The 19,509-nt window shown below is 47.4% G+C and overlaps 1 protein-coding gene across 1 annotated transcript; it reads right to left on the bottom strand.

Annotated features, from left to right (window-relative positions):
• Positions 1-5,638: 5,638 nt before the first annotated feature.
• On the bottom strand, positions 5,639-16,336 carry LOC127184448 (RNA polymerase-associated protein LEO1-like). The gene is made up of 9 exons (XM_051140831.1): positions 16,187-16,336; positions 15,404-15,549; positions 14,338-14,422; positions 11,919-12,013; positions 10,478-10,612; positions 8,837-8,969; positions 7,522-7,600; positions 7,141-7,239; positions 5,639-5,902 (listed from the first exon to the last, which is right to left on the bottom strand). Exons 1-9 carry the CDS (start codon positions 16,265-16,267, stop codon positions 5,856-5,858), a joined length of 900 nt encoding a protein of 299 aa, XP_050996788.1. The 5' UTR covers positions 16,268-16,336; the 3' UTR covers positions 5,639-5,855.
• Between the last annotated feature and the right edge of the window lie 3,173 nt (positions 16,337-19,509).

Below are 19,509 nucleotides of genomic sequence, written 5' to 3'. Positions count from 1 at the left end.
TCCCAGCAGATGAGTGTTGGTTCACCTGGAGCCGCAGGTGCTGCCTGCAGTGTCCGGCTGTATTCCAGCGCAGCTTTGCTTTAGACAGTATCAACTGAAGACGTGGCACCCAAGAGAAATGAACACGTGAGCATTCGAGAGCCAACTCCTGCTCTTCTGCCAGGCACAGGTGTGCGTTCTCAGATCTGAACATCCGCATTGCTGTCTTCTCCATCAGCTCTCACAGGTCTCTATGGTTTCTACATAGTTCTTTTTTGTTTTTGTTTTTGTTTTCAAGGCAGGGTTTATCTATGTAGCCTTGGCTGTCCTGAACTCGCTTTGTTGACCAGGCTGGCTCGAACTCAGAGATCCACCTGCTTCTGCCTCCCAGAGTGCTGGGGTTACAGGTGTGCACCACCGTGTATGGCTTGATAGGTTTTACTCTTAACACTTATAAACAAACCAGTTGCCATTAAATTGAGAAAGTACCATCTGTAAGTAAAGATTTTCTTTCATGTTGACTTCTGTGCACTATAATTTGGTTCTGTGAGTCCTTCTCTATGAAAATTAAGCATAGGGGTTGGAGAGACAGTTCTGTCATCAAGAACACTGGCTGTTCTTGCAGAGGTCCTCGGTTCAGTTCCCAGTCCCCACAGCAGGCAGCTCACTACCTCCTTCGCCTCCAGTTCCAGCTGGGATGCCCTCTTCTGCCTCTGTGGGCACCTGCATTCATGTGATACACAGACAAGTGGGCACATGCACATACACAGACAAACAACAGAAACTGAGCTATGTACAGATCTTACAGTAAACATGTATAACATTTCATTAACTCTCAACTTCTCCTTGAAGGTCTAGCCTTAGAGGTTAGCTTAATCACTGCCACAGATTATTTTTACTTTTGCTTTTCTCATGTATTTTAGAAAGCTTTCATTAATGGCAAAGAATGGAGCACGCCTGTGATCCTGGCACTTCAGGCAGATGACTGAGTTTGAGGACAGCCTGATCCTTACCCTTAAAGGTTGTATTCCTTTTCCTACATTGTCAGGGTTTTGATACAGAGCAAATAGTTCTGATAAAGGTCTTCCAGATATTCTGGTGAGTGTAAGAACAAATTTTAAACACATCTTTAAAATTATTGATATGCATGTCTGCACACATGCACACATGTGCTTCTGTGAACAGGTGCCATGGCACACATGTGGAGGTTGGGGAACAACTCTGTGAAATTGGTTCTCTCCTTCCACATTTCCATGACTCCGGGAGATCAAAACAGGGACCTTTACCCTCCGCACCAGGTCATTGGCCCTACTCTTTTTAAATCTGGATTTTTGCACTTAAAACTCATAACCCAGAGAACCCAATTACAATCTTCATAAGGGTACCAAGGACACAGTTTCTTAGTTTTCTTTTTTCCTTGTTTTCATTGCAGTAGCTAGACTATACTCTCAACTGAATAAACACAATTCCTAATAATTCAGATGTCTCAGCTTTGGTTATTAAGAAAATACAGTTGAGTCCATGAAGGGTCAAGGCAGCTGGGTATGCAGACTGAGCTACTCCATACATGTCATAGAATCCTCGACTGTCCTTTTTTTTTTCCTTTTCTTTTTTCTTTTTTTCAGATTTATTACATATACAGTGTTTGCCTTGTGTATGCCTGCAGGCCAGAAGAAGGCACCAGATCTCATTATAGATGGTTGTGAGCCACCATGTGGTTGTTGGGAATTGAACTCAGAACCTCTGGAAGAGCAGACAGTGCTCTTAAGCTCTGAGCCATCTCTGCAGCCCATCCCGAGTGTCCTTAAGCTGTCCAGGTCTGAATGCCAATGCCAGTGAGAGCCAGCCAGCATGTAGCCTTGGCATCCTTTCCATCCTTGGCACTGACGGCCCCTGCCCTCTGGGGGACACAGAAGACAGTGACCTGTTCATCACACTGTTGTTTCTTAGTGCCTCTCAAATGATGAGACCCATGCTTGGGGTTACTTCCTGCCGTGTTCACCTATCGCAGGTTGCTGTGAAGAGACACCATGACCAAGGCAACTCCTAAGGAAAACATTGAACTGGGGCTTGCATACAGGCGCAGAGGCTTAGTCCATTATCCTCATGGTGGGAAGCAAGGCAGCGTGCAAGCAGACACGGTGCTGGAGAAGGAGCTGAGAGCTCTACAGGACAGCAGGCAGCTGGAAACCTCAGCCCACGCCCAGGGACACACTTCCCCCAACATAGGGCACACCTCCTAATAGTGCACGCCCTGGTGGCCAAGCACTTGAATCCATGAGCTTGTGGGGGCCGTCCCTATTCTAACCACCCCATCTCCACCTCGGAGAACACAACCCCCCTGCGCCAAATTAAAGTTGAGCCCATTATAGCCCAGTCTCACCTAATGTCCTCATCACCTTTCTTGACTCCTTTGCGTAATCAACAGCTTTCCAAGAAAATGAACAGCCTCGCAACTGGTCCAGGTGATCCTGGTATAAGGCAGAGCTGTTCCACCTGCCAAGACCCTGGTTTCTCCACATTGGATTTGCTAGGGAAGAACTGTACTTAGTGGCCTTCAAGACATATCTCCAGTGATCTGAGGTGGCTGGGAACAGGGCCATGTGTTACTGTGTATCTTGTGTCTATGTATTGTGTGTCTTGTACCTGCCATGGCACCATAGAACCCTTCCAAGTATTGCCATTGACACCCCCACTTCCTCCCCAGCTATCCAGTAATGTGCTTTGGGGGGGGGGGGGTTGAGACAGGGTTTCTCTGTGTAGACTTGACTATCCTGGACTCACTTTGTAGACTAGGCTGGCCTCAAACTCACAGCAGTCCACCTGCCTCTGCCTCCTGAGTGCTGGGATTAAAGGCGTGTATTACCACTGCCCAGCACAGTCATGTGCCTTTTTAAAGGGCCAGACAGTGAGGTTCATGATTGATTAAGTAATCAGCATGAGCTAATGGCAATGAAGCTGTAATATATAAATGCAAGTTTATTAGAAGCAGTGTAGGAGGGGAAGGGAGGACGGAGAGAGGGCAGGGAGGTGGGAAAAGGACAAGGGGGAATGGAACCAACATGTCTGGTTTATACAGTGAGTATTTGGGAGAAGGGAAGCCCCGCCCTAGGTAGAGGGCTGGCATGCGCTACAGCAGGACCTAACAGTTCACCTTTTGCCACACTGAGGTTACATCCTTGTGCGGGGGTTGGAGGAGGGGGAGCAAGGGGGTGTTCATCCCAAGTACCTACTGCCTTGGGGCAGACTGAAACATCACTGACAGTTCTGTGAGCATGAGTCTTTAGACTTCCCCGTCTCCAGAGCTGTGAGCTCTCAGCAGGGTCATCGTTTTCCTTCTCTGTTGGCTAGTAAACGCTGTTCTTGATGTAATGTGAGGTTTCAAGTTGTAGAGCCTGGAAAGCCAAGGCCTGGGTGCCATCTGGTTTCCAAGTGGCATCCTCGTTGCCTGTCACATGGCAGAAGCATGGGGCTCCCTCTAGGTGTGTAGCAATTTTTAAGAGTTTGTTTCATCTCTGGTTTAGAAAACGAGATTTCTCTTTGTTTTTGTTTAATTTTTAGGACAGGCTTTTTACCTAGGCTGACCTCCAAGTTGAGGGGAGGGGCGTTGGCTCAAAGAGCTCTGCCTCCGCCTCCAGAGTAGCTGGGACTACAAACAGGCATCACTTTGCCTAGCTGAGGACTACATTTTTTATTGAGTAGTTTTGAATTTTTAGATTTGTATGCTTAGGAACTGCTGTTTACAGAGTGTTTCCCAGGCTGGGGTGGAATCCAGATCCCAGTCCAAGGTCACCCATTACCTTGAGTGCTGACCCTCTTGCCTTCTTACCCTCTTCCCTGCCTGGCCAGCACTCGATCTGTGTGTCCTCCCCACAACCTCTTGCTGAGGCCCCGGAGTGCAAAAGTGGTGGGATTTGAAGATGGCCTTTAGAAGGCAGAGGGGGAAAGAACATGCACACACAGCCCTTGTGAGTCCACATGTTCACTTTATTTCTGTTACAGTCTTAAAGTTCTTCTAATACGAACATATCAATAAATGCTTTATAAGTAGAAAAGCAATGAGTTTTTGTGACATTTTAAATAACACCATTCATAACAAAATAAAGTTTCGTTTAAAGACTAGACGACAAGTATTTAAAACATTGTATACTGAACCAAATAACTTTATTAAAGTTCATCTAAAATGCTATATTCCAACTTTTTTTTTTTTCAATCTCTAACTTTGACTCTACACATCCTTCAGGAGCAAGCTTACTGTGGGAGGGGCATGAATGAGGACCAAGTATAAAACACATATGCACGACATGCCATGGTGACCCTGTGTGTATGCTAATCTGACTTACTAGTCAACCTTTTTAAGGGTAAAGCTTATTCATTCTCCATGTTTTTACCCTCCCCAGAGCCCTATGCTGAAGCCCTGACTAACACGCGGTAGTGGTGGGGTTTGGAGGTGGGCCTTTGGAAGACAATTGGGGTATACAAGATCCCCAAAGGGGGACTCTCATCACAGAACCAGCAAGAAGGTGGCTAGCCGTCCACAAGCCCTCACAGGGCTGAGCCCGGATGCTAGGAATGGAGGAAGCAAGTCTGTTGGAGCCACTCAGTCTGTAGCCTGCATCATTGCCTGCTGAAGCACGCAGAATGGTCAGCAGTTGGCCATCTCTGCCTCAGTGTTCATTAGCTGTGTCTTCTGTCCAAACATGTTTCGCTGACTCAGGGGGTGGGGTGGGGGGACTGGTACCCAGTGTCCTTTGCCTCACTGCAAAACTTGTCTTTTGTATATGTCAGCTTAGTTTTATGGGCAGGCAATAATGAGTATAATTAAACCATATGAAATGAGTCTTTAGTTTGAGACAAGGTCCCACTATAGCCCAGGCTGGCCTCAGACTCACAGCAGTCCTCCTGCCTCAGTCTTTCAGATGCTATAATTAGGTGAGCTATAATCCAGCCATACCTGGCTGAAGTCACTGTTTCATGAGTAAGCGTGGCCATGGCTCATGGAAGGTCAGCTGCCCAGGTGAGAGGACTAGAGTGCTGTGGGCTGGGCCTGAACAGCGCCTCCTTGTGCTCTCTCAAGCATTCCAGGTAAAAATGCAGAGCCCAGGGATGAAATCTGTGTGGCTGACCACCTGTAAAGCAAAACTGTGCAACAGTGTTGCCCTTGCTTTCTTGCAGTTGGTAGGGTTGGTCTAGAGGTTCACGGATGTATCAGTGGCTCCAAGTCACACCGTACAGAGGAGCCCTGAGCCTGAAACTGAAGCTAAGGTGTTCCAAAGGAGTTGGGATTCTTTCTAGAGCTAATGCTAACTGAAAAGTTTTTACTAGACAACCACAAAATAGTGCTATAAAAGTATTAAGGAGGTCAGGTGTGGTGCCACACACATTTAATCCCAGCCCTCAGGAGGCAGAGACAGGCAGATATTCCTGCTCTGTAGGCTAGCCTGATCTACACAGCAAGTTCACAACCAGCTCATCTAAAAATAACAAGCTGGTCGCAGTGGTGCACTGTCATCCCAGCAGTCGGAAGGCAGAGGCAGGCGGATTGCTGTGAGTTCAAGGCCAGCCTGGTCTACAAAGCAAGTCTAGGACAGCCAAGGCTACACAGAGAAACCTTGTCTCAAAACAAAACACACACACACACACACACACACACACACACACACACAATAGAAGAGGATGGAATTTAGGGGTTTCCATGTGGCCCATCTCATTGGATCATGTAGGTCAAAACAATCATTCTGTCTTTAATGGGTCTGAGGGCTAGGGTGCCCCTAAGTAGTAGGGCGCATGTGCAGCACACCATGCCTTAGACCCAAGCCCAGCACAAACAAAGCTAACAACTTGAATATGCTAGACACAGGTGCATGTTTAACACTTCAGTCTTCCTCTGCATCCCTTGGCCTCTTTCTGGAGGGTTTATCTCCTAAACAAATATGAAGAATGGGTTATAGGAGCCAATATAATGCATTTCTGGCAGCCTTGTGCAATGTAGCTCTGAACGGACAGGAGACATTTGCCCCAGAGACCTGTGTCACACAGCACCACCTCTGGGAAGCTAGGTGCCTGGGACCTGGGTTTCCCTGGGTGTTCTCAGGATAGGAGAGACACTTTTCATTACTGTGGTAAAGTACTTGAAGTACATTTTGCTTCAATACTTGTATAAAATTCAGTGTTTTAAAGTCTGACTTTAGAGCTAGAGAGAGAGTTCTCGGAGAGAACTCAGGTTCAGTCCCCAGCACCCACTTGGCAGCTCACAGCCATCTGTAACTCCAGTTGGGGGATGGAGAGTTCCATCATCGCCTTCTGGTCTCCACAGGCACTGCATACATGTGGCACACATGCACACATGCAAGGAAACACTCATGAATAAAAAAAAAAACTTAAAATATTTATTATGTATACAGTGTTCTGCCTGCATATATGCCTGTACTCCAGAAGAGGGCACCAAATCTCACTATAGATGGTTGTGAGCCACCATGTGGTTGCTGGGAACTGAACTCAGCACCTTTGGAAGAGCAGCAGTATTCTTAACCTCTGAGCCATCTCTCCAGCCCATAAATTAAAAAATCTTAAGGACTGAATTTTAAGAGTGCTTATGTATGTTTTAAATACGTATATAAACATAAAAAGGAATTAAGGCAGCGCTATTCAGACATTCATGCAGCTGTGATGCCTATCCCCACCCTGGCACCTAGAGCACATTACAGAGGACACTGAGTTAGTATGTACAGGGGCCATAGCTAGGGACCCGCACACAGTTATGACTTAAAATGTCTTCACTCTGTCATCTTACAAGAGAAAAAGCAAACAAGGAGTCAGTGGGAAGTGGCACACACTGAAGAGCTCTCCTCGGCTGCCGCTCTGTCCGACAGCAGGCAGCTGTTTACCCACACCGAGGTTCGCCATTTTCTAGATGAGCTTTGGTGGCTCAGGGCCCTGTACCGTGCCTTCCAGTCTCAGTGTAGCTGAAAGGCTCACCCTGTTGTGTGGTTTTCTGGAATCTGCTGCCTCCCAAGACCTATCCTTTCCAGGCCTCAGGTCTCTGGCTCTTATGCTACACACCTGCTCCACTGCGTGTCAGTGAGCCGTGTAACTGACATCCTGACCTGTGAGCTGGCTCTTGGAAACAAAGTCACCTAGAACTGAATAAACGGAGCTTACCTCTGTCGCTCGTGAGTTTCCTGGCTTTGAGTAATCCTCTGGCTGTATCGTCTTCATATTCCTCATGACTGCAATCTGAGGAAGACAAGGCTTGTTCCTCTGAAACCAAAGGGATTTTAGGCTGCGGTTGACCTTCAGAGGGACCCACCTTTACCTGCCTGCAGCCACCTGGCTTGTAATTACCATGCCTGCCCCTTGGCAGCTGCTGGCTTCCCTACCACTGTCCAGCACACTACAGAGGACCGCACCATTAAAACAGCTGCGGAGCTTTCTGAACAGATGTGGTGCCATCAGGGTATATGTTCCCTACAAGCGGCTGCTTCCTGCCCTGAGGGAACGCCAGCTCTGTCTTGACTGCTATATAAGCTCCTACCCTCTCACCAGGTCGCACAGATCCAGCACTGTTGCTGCCATCCTTGACCATCATCCCTCTGCTGGGGTGTCCCCAGTATACTGCCCCCTGCAGGCGTCAGTAGCCAGCTCTTCATGATGGATTTTCCTAGAACAGCCTAAAAGATGAAGATGCATTCCTGAATACTGGCTGAATACTGTCCTTCCCACTGAACTTTTCCTTGAGAAATAAGTAAGGCATTGGCCTTCTGCTAGGGGAGGAGTGGCCGGCTTGCTTGCTTCAGGACACAAGTGAAGCCGACGTGCACGTGAGCTGAATGAACTGGGCTGTTATGTGCCCAGAGCCTAAGAAACACATTTCTGTGGAGGGTTTACTTGGGGTTGTTTTGCTTTGTTTTATTTGGGTTTTGAGACAGAGTCTCCCTTGGCCCATGTGGAACTTGTTAAGTAGTAGCTCGGGCTGGCCTCAAACTCAAAATCCTCCTCTCTCAGCCTCCATAGCACTGACAGCGTGCTTGTACCACCATGTCCAGGAGCTCATGACAGCATGAAAAACAGGCTTAAATACTGAGTTCTTAATTGTGCTAATATATACATTTCCCTCCATGGTACCTATCATGTGTAGAACAGGTTTTATGGTTTTCAATAACCTTTTCTATGGGTGAGTGACCCTAACCAAAGCAGAATGGAAGAACACACGTTCTGCTGTCTTAGGTGAATAACACCAGGAAGATGAAGAGCTCACTGGAGCAAAACTAGGCTCTGCCTACCCGAGTGAGATGTGAAACCAGCATGGACTTACTGTGGCCTGCTCCCTGGTGATGGCTTTCAGCGGTAACAAGGCTGGAGGCCTCACTGTCCTCTTCTTCTCCCTCCTTGTCTTCCTCTCGCCCCTCCTCTTTCTCTTCATCCACCTGGACGGTGGAACTTGGCCCTGGACCCCGGTGGTTCTTCCTCTGCAGAGGGATATTCTGGTGAGCAGCTACCCCCAGGCATTCTTAATTTTGTATTTAAAAAAAAAAAAAAAAGGCAGCCAGGTGTGGTGGCGCACGCCTTTAATCCCAGCACTTGGGAGGTAGATGCAGGTGGATCACTGTGAGTTTGAGGCCAGCCTGGTCTACAAAGTGAGTCCAGACAGTCAAGAGAACCCCTGTCTAGAAAAACAAAAAACAAACAAAAGGCAAACTTTCAACTTTAAAAAAAAAAATGAACTACTGTAGGCAGGATGTGGCAGCGTGCACCGGTAGTGGGGACCGAGGCAGAACGATAGCAATCTTCCTTTTTAAAGCTCAGGAAAACAGCTCCAACTGTACAAAATTTCCAACATAAAGCTTAGGTAATATACCTTGATTAAATCCGTGCGTGGCCACTCAGGGTCAGGACCAGACATCGGCAAGATTCTAATCTGTGTCTTTGAATTTGCATTCCCAAATGAAAGAGTCATCTTTTTATAGGTGGCACTGTCTGTGAAGTGAGGCCTGCCGGGAAATGAACAGAAAATGCCTGTCTCAAGTTTATCAAGAACACCAAACCCACCCATAGGTAATGATGACCTCACAGCAGGCAGAGGAAACAGGACCACAGTTCTGGCTCCATCTGTCCACTGCTCAGGAAAAGTAGCGTGAACTGACCCAGAGTGCAGGGGGAAGGGGCAGGCGGCCAGATCAAGTGCTTTTACAAAGTATACCCCCAACTATAATCACAGATGGGGGGCATGAAATCTCACTTCCACAAATGTGGAGCATGCAGGAACATTTTGAGAACTAAAAGTTGTTCCCTCCACTCAATAAAAGTAGGATTTTAAAAAGTGGTTTTAAAAAGTAGGTGGCTAGGTGTCTCAAAAACAAAGCGGGCCACAATGGCAAGAGGGGCCTCAACAGCTCAGGGCAAGATCCCACCAGTCAGGCAAAGGCAGGAGGATTGCAAGCCCAAGGTGAAGACGGACAGTGAGCTCAAAGCCAGCCTGGGCTGCGTGCGAGACTGTCACGAGCAGTAAGTGCTTCCTGAGTATAGAAAGGCAGCTCTTCCCTGGGTCCCAAAAAACGAGAAAGGACTCAAGGAAAGAAACTGTGCCAAGCAGTCAAACAGTAGCTCACAATAAGCAGTAAAAAGCAAAACCAGAACTGCACTTGTGTCAGAATACTTGGAGAATCCTGGGAAGGTACTCACTGTGCCTGGTCTATGAACCTACTTAGCACAACGCCCCTGTGATGCACACATTTTACAGCTCGGGAAATTAGTGAAAGTGAGAGCCTCAAGCCTGCGGAACTCCACCGTTGTTACAGCCTTTAAAAAACACATTTACTAATAATATACGTGCAATCGTACCTTATTTTAAGTATATAATTGGTTTTTTTAATTTACAAAGTTATACAACCATGACCACAATCTGATTATAAAATACTTCAGCATCTTCAAAGGAAGCGTGCTTCAGCTGTCATGGGTGCTGCACTTCTCAAGAAAAGCTGGATGCCAGTCACAGGTGTGTGCTTAGGGGACCGTGTCCAGAAGGGACCGAAGCTCTGCCCACTGCAGCTAGCAAAGCTGGCCCCATGTCTTGACTAGGCACAGGCTACATCCACCTTTGGTCACACGTGTTGCAAGCTCACATGGCAGCGCATTCTGTTGACAGTTCAGCTTTCTTAGGTCAGTCTCTCTAAAGGGTAAAGACACGCCCTGAGAAACCTGTAGTTGACTTTACAAACTTGTCTTGGAACCCGACATGGCTCTCGGTGAGCTGCACTAGCGAATGAAGTCCGTCAGAAGGGTCAGGCTTTCAGCAGCACAGCTCTGCTTTGTTCTTCAACTGCAAGTAGCAACATGTGCGTGCAGACCATTACCTAAAGGGCCAGGCGGCGGTGACTCATGCCTTTAATCTCAGCACTCAGATCTCTCTGAGTTCAAGGCCAGCCTGGTCTACAGAGGGGCAGCCAGGGCTTCATGGAGAAACCCTGTCTCGAAACAAACAAACAAACAACAAAGTTACCTAAAGGTAAGTCTGGATTTGAAAACCGCCTGTCCGCGGAGGCCAGTGTCTTCCCGTATAAACAGGTGGTGGTGCCTGTCCTGCAATGGGACTCTGTAGACATCGAACACTTCACTGCCTACATGCAGGGACATGCTGGAGAGGGTAACAATTCGGGTGTTGAGATGTTTAGTGAGTAGCATGTCCTCATATAGAATTCATAGAGAAACGAAAAAACAAGGTGCTCCCAATAGCCTGCTTCTAAGCTGGGCCCTTGGGAGGTGGAGCAAGAGGATCAGGAGCTCAAGGGCGCAGGTTCAGGGTCAGCTGTTAACAACAAAGTGAGTTCTGGGTCCAAACGGGCTATGAAACCCTGTCACTGGTTTGTTTGAGACTGTGTAGCCTTGGTTGGCCTGGAGCTCAGTGTTTAAGCCAGGCGGCCACTAACACACAGATCAGCCTGCCTCTGCCTCCCCAGGGCTGGGAGCAAAGGTGTGCACTACCACAACAGCTGAGAGGCTGTCTTCAAAACCCACAACTGAACTCTGCTCTTTGTGGTGCTGTGAATGGGACCGGCCACCTTAGACGTTCAGATGGCTGAACACTGGTTTCCAGTGGTTGCTGTTTGGGTAGGTTTAAGAGGTGTGGCCTTGCCAGAGGAAGTACGTCATTGGGGGTGGGTTCTGAGGTTTTGAAGCAAAGGCTAATCCCAGCCAGTTCTGGGCCTTGCTTGGTTCTCAGCTGTGCGTACCACCAGGCCTGCTGCCCAAGGCCACAGTTTCCGAGATGGGATCTTATCCCCCTGGAACTGTAAATCCAAATAAACTCCCTAAGTTGCCTTCGACATGGTATCTTATCAGAGCAATAGGGAAGTAAGTAATACACACTTCAGGGTACAAAGTAGTCAAATCTACTTTTTAGCTTCCAATAGAACAGTCTTATAATATCTTCCAATCTGTATCTTTAAATTAATAAATTGAGCCACAAGGTGGTGGCGCAGGCCAGCACTCGGGAAACAGGCAGGCAGATCTCTGTGAGTTCGAGGCCAACCTCATCTACAATGCAAGCCACAGACAGCCAGGGTGACACACAGAAAAACCAAAAAATAAAAAAATAAAAAATTGCAAACTGAAATGAGTTCTCAGATATTTCTATTTAGGGTCTAGGGCTACAGCCGAGTTGGTAGGACACATGCCTTTCGCACATGACGCACTGGGTTCGATCCCCAGCACTGCAAAAAAGATTATTTAAAGTGACCCTGATATTAGCTAGCAAGACAGATAAAAGGGATCTGATGAAACAGAAGCAGATGTAAGCGCCTCCCCAGCCCACCTGTAAGCCCACCTGCTCATCCCACTCAGGCTTCCCAGGTAATGACAGCAGCCCAGCTTTTCTCCGTTCTTCAGCCCTACCCTGAAAACCTCCACTTGTCCAGGCCTCCATCGGGTGTTCCAGCACTCACCTTCCGTCTGACCACTTCACCATGCGAGCATTGCTTTCTCTAATTTTGTAGCCTTCTTCATTCTGGGATACTCTCCAGCGTATGGTGTTTTCCATCTGGTCCAAAAGGAAAGGTATTAGACAAGCAATCAACTAGCTATTTGGCTTTGTTCCTCAAATAATTCACAATCACATGCCAAGGATTAATGAGTGGCAGTACAGTGGCCAGCTGAGCAGCCCTGCCACCCACCCAGTTACCACAGCTGTCTCTACTTGCTGCTTAGGCTAACCAGGCAGTCTGTTTTGTTTGTTTGTTTTTTGGTTTTTCGAGACAGGGTTTCTCTGTGTAGCCTTGGCCATCCTGGACTCACTTTGTAGACCAGGCTGGCCTCGAACTCACATCGATCCGCCTGCCTCTGCCTCCCGAGTGCTGGGATTAAAGGCGTGCGCCACCACGCCCGGCTAACCAGGCAGTCTGTTTACTCATCCTGAGGCCCAGGTCTGAGCAGTGGGAGGAGGCCACAGCCACAGCCAAGAGCTCCACAGGAAAGCAGAGGTTAGTCCTCACAAGGTAAGTAGCTGACATTACCACCTCAGCTCAGAGTGTAACACAGAGGTAGACCACTTGCCTTGCAATATGAGGCCTGCAGTTCTGTTCCTAGCACGGCTATGCACGCGTGCACACTTCTTGCAGGGCCACTTGAAGGACTGCGGGCCCAATGGAGGAGGGGGAGCTTTAAAAGTGTCTCTCCAGCGGCCCACAGAATCAACCAAAGCAGGGCTCACAGGGGCTCACGGAGACCGAAGCGGCAGCCACAGCGCGGTGTGGGTCTGACCTCTGCGTATGCATTTGGCTGTGTAGCTCGGTGCTCTTGTGGGACGCCTAAGAGAGGGAGTGGGGCTTTTGTGTGTGCTCGGGACCCTTTTCTTCCTACTGGGTTGCCTTGCCCAGCCTTGATAGGAGGGTCTGTGTCTGGTCTTACTTTAACTTGTTATGCTATCCATGTTCAACTGATGTACAGAGAAGCAGTGGATTTGGGGGAGAAAAGAGGTGGAGGGAGGACTAGGAAGGGTGGACGGGGAGAGGTAACTGTGGTCGGGATGTAATGTGTGAGAAATACACAGATAAATGAAATTCCTCCTTTTCTAAAAGAAAGGGGGAGGGGTGCATAGTGCAGGGCTCACTGGATAAAGGCCATTGCTCCCACGCCTGACTACCTGAGTTCAATCCCCAGCACCCACAGAGGGCTTTTTGACCCATGTGTACATACATGTGCATGCTCTTGCACACACAAATGTTTTTTTTTTTTTTAAGAAAAAGGTGTTTCTTAGTCTAATGAGATAAGATCTAATGACAGGTTAATTTTTTTTAACTAATTAACTAGGAACCAGAGAGATGGCTTAGCAGTTACGAGCACTTGCTTTTCTAAAGGTACCTACACACACATAGTACACAGACACAGACAGACAGACAGACACACACACACACACACACACACACACACACACACACCAATAATAGTCTTTAAGATTAGAACAATTACCAGAACTTAAAATCTGAAACCTGTACTTAGTTCTGTTTGAGTCCAAACTTATCTCATGAAGTAGAGAACACCAAGTCACAAAGGACCACTAAGAGCGGCCATGTCTAATGTCACCACCTGTTCGGGAAGATAACATCCCTGCAGGAACAGTGCCAGTACCCTGTCATCTCAGGTATCTCAAGAGAAATCCCCTACTGGCAAGGTGTATGCTGTGCATGAAGTAAGCCTCCATGAGGAGACAGTCCTGTACCGGGTGGTTGCTGGGATTTCCCTGGAGGAAGTGTGGAGGCAGGTCTACACAAATTACACATTGTTTATCCTGAGGGAAGCTAATGAGCTTCAACTGAGGCCGGGCGTGGTGGCGCACGCCTATAATCCCAGCACTCGGGAGGCAGAGGCTCTCTACAGAGAGAGAGTTCCAGGACAGCCAGGGCCACATGGAGAAACCCCGTGTTGAAGAAAGAAAAACTAAAAACTGAAAACGTTAGAAGAGGATAAGCCCCTGCTTCCGTGTTCCACAATACTTGCTGAGCGAGCGCAAGCTCAGGCCGCATGTCCTCGCCCCTGTGTTGACTGTCTACAGGAGAAACTTAGGAGGCTGCAGAAGTGACTCATGGTTAAAAACACTTGTTGTTTTTTCGGAGGATCCAGGTTTGGTTCCCAGCATCCATAAACTGCAGTTCCAGAGGGTTCAATGCCCTCTTCCAACCTCTGCAGGTACCAGGCACAAACACGGTGTACATACATACATAATGCAGTCAAAGGTCTCACGCACATGAATAAGCCTAAAACACATCATAAGGAAGTGGCCAGCCCAGCACGGTAGTGCATGCCTGTGGCCGCAGAGAGGTGGGGGAGGCGCCAGAAGGAAAAGGAACAGAAAATGGCACACAATACCTTTAATTTTAACCTAGTTTTGTCTTCATCACAAAGCACTTTCTCATCTTCAAATTCATCTTCATAAAGCTGAGGATCAAAAGGTCTAAAAAAATGTGTCATATTAGTCATAATTAGTGACTGATTGATACTATAAACAATTATGTCCACAACATATCACAGCAGACAAACAGCTTCGTGAGAACCCTCAGGGAGGACCCCAAGGACTACTTTCTTGAAATTTCTTTTTAAAACAAACTTCCTGAAATAAAATCCAAACATAGCTCAGAATTCACTCTTTGAAGAAGCACATCACATAAATATAAATATATCTTATAAAGCATAGGTAACAATCGCTCTATCCATATCTAAAATACGCAAGCCCTCTGGCTATTGCAGTGCTCTGAAGGGCTGCGAATGCAATGAAAGGCTTCAAAAGTATCCCTTGGGCCCAGCGTGGTGGCGCACGCTGTTAATCCCAGCACTAGGGAGGCAGAGGCAAGATCTCTGTGAGCTCGAGGCCAGCTTAGTCTACATATGGAGTTCCAGGCCAGCCTGGGCCACTGTGTTCAAAAAGAAAAAAGAAAAAAAAAAGTCCCTTAGCTTAACTAGGCAAAATCTGGGCCTGGCATGTTTATATTTTTAGAGAATAAATAATAACAAATTAAAACCTGAGACCTGTGTTTAGTTCAGGTGTTAAATGTACCCTGAAGCATTTGTATCTGAGTATCTTAGTGAGTAGGCAGAGCCAACACTATTTTGTGGTCAAAGTTGTCATCTGGTTGATATTTGGGGTCATTTATTCTGAACACCTGTGATTTCTCTGGCCTCTCTCTCACTCTTTCCATATTTTCAGCTTTACACAAGTGACACTGTCATATGACACCTGTTCATCAGCCGCACAGCACCGAAGGCTAGCTAGGAAAACCGCTAGCTTTCCAAGTCTCTCCAGGAACTTACCATCCTCTTGTTTTTCGGTCGCACGAGAAACTGTTCATCTTATGACTGATCAGTTTATGACAGATAATTCACATTCTATACAGGTTTTTTTTTTTTTCAATCTTGACCTTTTTTTCAGCTCTCTTACTTGGATTCTATCCTGAGAAATTTGGGCAGCTTCACAAAATGCAATTCATCCCCCAGGTCAGACTTGATGCTGGGGACCTCTATCTTCATTCTGGTTTCAGAAATACGCCGTTCCACGTGCTGGTTCCGAGGGGCGGCACGTGCGCCCTAAGGGAGGGATCAGAAAGGGGAGGGCGTGAAGAGAGGGGACAGATGTTCCAGCTGTGCCCTCCTCTGCATGTGGCAGACACAGGTTTGAAAGGAAGTCACACAGCCACACTTGAGAGATAGTCACCCACTCCAAGTCTCTCCCTGGTACCTCACCCCAACCACACCCATGAAGCAAAACAACAAATTCCGAGGATAAGGCTCGTTAACCTGCATTAGCAGAGAACTGTATCTTGTTGGCATTTCTATATTTCTACTTTGCACGAGACATTCAGGAAGTGTACATTCAACACATCATTACTAAGTAACTGCCAAGATCAGAAAACAACATCAACGTTGCCCAGACAGCACAGCACAAGTGTGGATAAGTAAACCTTTTAAATCAATCAAAGGTGCTCGCGCTAACAGCCCCACTGTCCTGCCCCTGAAGCACTGATCACATCCTAATGGATCCTCCTGTGCCTTCTATATATTTCCCCAAGTGCCCAATTCAGCTACGAATGTCAAATGATTAGTCCTCTGAACACACCCTCCTTTCCCGCCCCCATCCCCACAACATGAAAGACAGCCTCATCAGCCTTGGAATCTTGTCTTAGTCTTGCCTCCTGGCATCAGGTGGACTGGTGGTTGTACTCACAACAGGCTGTCTTGGGATAGGTGTTGGCTGGTCCTCATCGCTCTCAGAAGAAATGTCATCTATCTCTCCAAACAGATCCATGTTCCCACTATAATCTTCAAAGTTGAGGGAATAAACATTATTAATTGGTCTAACTAGAGTTTATTTTTTTGTTTTTAATTATGTACAGGGGGAGGGTGATATGTGAACATCGGTGCGGGTGCCCACAGAGGCAGGAGTCAGATCACACGGAGCTCGGGCCGCAGGTGATTGTGCGCTGCCCACCATAGGGGCTGGGAACTGAACTTGGGTCCTCTGCCAGAGCATGTGCTCCCTCTGGCCCCCTAATTAAAGTTCTTTATGCGGGGGCTGGAGAGATAGCTCAGAGGTTAAGAGCACTGACTGCTCTTCCAGAGGTCCTGAGTTCAATTGGTGGTGGCTCACAACCATCTATAATGTGATCTGATGCCCTCTTCTGGCCTGCAGGTGTACATGCAGGCAGATCACTGTATACATAATAATAAATAAATAAATAAATAAATAAAATTCTTTATGCAGTTTCTCAACACATTTACAACATTTATCAGACAAATCTGCACTGCCAGTCTCAAGCTGGCTCTCCAAGACTAGCCCTTAGCAACTTCACTAAAATGTCTCCAGGGAAGGGAGGAGACGGGGTCAGCAGATTAACCACTTTTGAGTTTAGTTCCCAGAGATCCGGGCATGGTGGTCCACACCATGCAAGGTGGTGATGGCAGCATTTAGGAAGTAGAACAGGCGTTAGGGCTAGCCTGGACTACATGAGACCCTGACTCAAAGAGCAAACAAAAGCCATGGTTCTAGTGAGTCCACCAGCTGTGACCTCTCCATCATGTCACAGCTGTCTGTGCAGTCGATGAGCTACCACCACACTTCCAAGGTTGGACAACGAGTAATGCTGTGGCTTTTCGGCTTCTTTTCCTTGGGTCCCTCACTGTGAGGGGGGAGGCAGATGCTTTGATGTGAGGACACACCCACTGCCTGTGGGGACTCCCACCCGTGTGGTGAAAAACAAGAGTTGTGTGAGCTGGCTTGGACGCAGATCCTTCAGCTGCAGGTGGGCCTTCAGGGAGAGCAGCCCGTGAGAGTGCCTGAACCAGAACCTCACCGCTGAGCCACTCCCAAGTTCCTGACCCTAAGGATCTGGGTGATTAGAGATTACTGCGCTGTTCCAAGCTGTTGTGCACTGGGATACTGTCACGCAGCAAAGATATGCCACAGTCACACTAGAAGCACTTTCTCCCCTCACTCCTTCTACCATATTTTCCGACCCATAAGATGTACTTCTGTGGGAAGCTGAAGCTCCTGGCAACCTGCCAGGCAAGATGACTTGCAATTCTGCTCCTGGCTGGTAAACAGTCCTTATTTGGGTTGTGGGCCGTGCTTTGCTCTGATGTATGCACCCCGCCTTGTCGGGAACCAATTGGAGCTACCGACGTAAGAGCTGCTGATTGGGTGAGGCAGAGGATATAAGAGGGGTGCTGGGGTGCAGGAGAAGAAGCTTGCTGAAAAAGTTCCTGAATAAACTGCCTGGAGAAGAACGCTCGGGTCGTGTCCTTATTTTCCGCTGGTCAGAAGGGTCGCGACATACTTCCTCCCCCCAAAGTGGGGGAGGGGGAGAAATCAGGATGCGCCTTACAGTCTGATTGCTGTTTTTTACTGTTTTTCTTGTTTTACTGCTCTAAAAACTGGGTGTGTCTTATGGTCAGGTGCGTCTGATAGTCTGAAAATATGGTGCATTTTCCCATTCTCCATATTCCCCAGGGTCCCTGGTGGCCTCCTACACTTAGGGTAACTTAAGCCTGAGTCCTCTACACTCATAGGATGCACCACAATGCCAGCTTTAAAAGTGACTATTAACTTGTCCAGTAAAGACATAAAGAGGAACAGCGAGATCGCCTGACTCTCGACTCTCTCAATATAATCATAATGATGTTCTCGAATATTCCCAGCCTTCCCAGCAGCTCTCCAATACTCCCTCATCAACTCTGGGCAGCAAGGCTGTTGCCCACGACCTCAGATGCTACTTTATACTTACACTTTAATTACCTGTGCACATGAACACCAGCATCCTGAAAGAGGAAACCGTCTAAGAGAACAGCTTGCCGCTGAAGCAAAACCAAGTTCTAGCCCTGAAATATAGCCTAGATGTTAAATGCACCAACTTTTTGGTTTTTTTCTCGTCATCGTCATCATTGTTGTTTTAGCACATTCACCTGTTTGTGTATATTATGGAGGTACATGGACAATTTGCCCGGGTCAGTTCTCTCCTACTGTGTGGCCTCCAGGAATCGAGCTGAGGTCATCAGACCCGCCAGCAAGCATCTCAGCCACCGAGCCATCTCAGTGGCCCTAATAAAACACCAAGAAGACACGAATAACAAACACCTCCAGTAAAGGAGGACTGCACCACAAAATGTAGCTGTTCAAAATAATAGGGGGAGCAATACAAACAAATTCAACAGCTTAAACCAAATGATCCAGTTAATTGATGGTTACCAACCACCAAAATTTACTTATGAAGAAATAATCAAAACATCCCTGTTTCTATTAAGGAAACCAAACTGGTAGTTTAAAAAAAAAAAAAAAAGAAAAGAAAATTAAAAGAGAAAAATTCAAAAACTGGGCATGGTAGCACATGCCTTTAATTCCAGCACTGGGAGGCACGGGTGGGCAGATCTCTCGGTTTGAGGCCAGCCTGTTCTACAGAGGAAGTTCCAGGACAGGCAGGGCTACACAGAAAAATTGTCTCAACACAAAAAACAGCGTGAGCTCCCGAGGCCCCACTAGGTTTTGACAGCTGGGCATACTTACTGTAAGCCCTAACAGTCAGTTAACAGGCCAGATCTGTGATGGACTCGCTAAGGTAATTTTCTAGTATTTTATCCTTACAGAAAAAAACGGGGAGAAAGCCAGGCGTGGTGGCGCACGCCTTTAATCCCAGCACTCGGGAGGCAGAGGCAGGCGGATCGCTGTGAGTTCGAGGCTAACCTGGTCTACAAAGTGAGTCCAGGATGGCCAAGGCTACACAGAGAAACCCTGTCTCGAAAAACCGGGAAAAAAAAAAGGGGGGAGGGGAGGAGAATGTTATAAACATTTTCTAATTCATTTTCTTTCTAAAAAGTGTGTCGGCAAACCAGACAGGTAGTACACCCGTAACTCAGGAGCTGAAGATGAGGGATTGCCAAGTTTGGGGGCCAGTCTAGGCTACATACTGAGAACTGTCTTAAAAAGAAGGGAAAAAAGGCGTGGGTGATGGCACATGCCAGTAATCCTAGCAATTAGGAGCCTAATATTAAAAAACA

The sequence above is a fragment of the Acomys russatus genome, chromosome 32 (genome assembly GCF_903995435.1).
Source record: "Acomys russatus chromosome 32, mAcoRus1.1, whole genome shotgun sequence".
Classification (NCBI taxonomy): domain Eukaryota; kingdom Metazoa; phylum Chordata; class Mammalia; order Rodentia; family Muridae; genus Acomys; species Acomys russatus.
The sequence above is the reverse complement of the archived record's forward strand: the minus strand, read 5'-3'. Positions and strand labels throughout refer to the sequence as shown.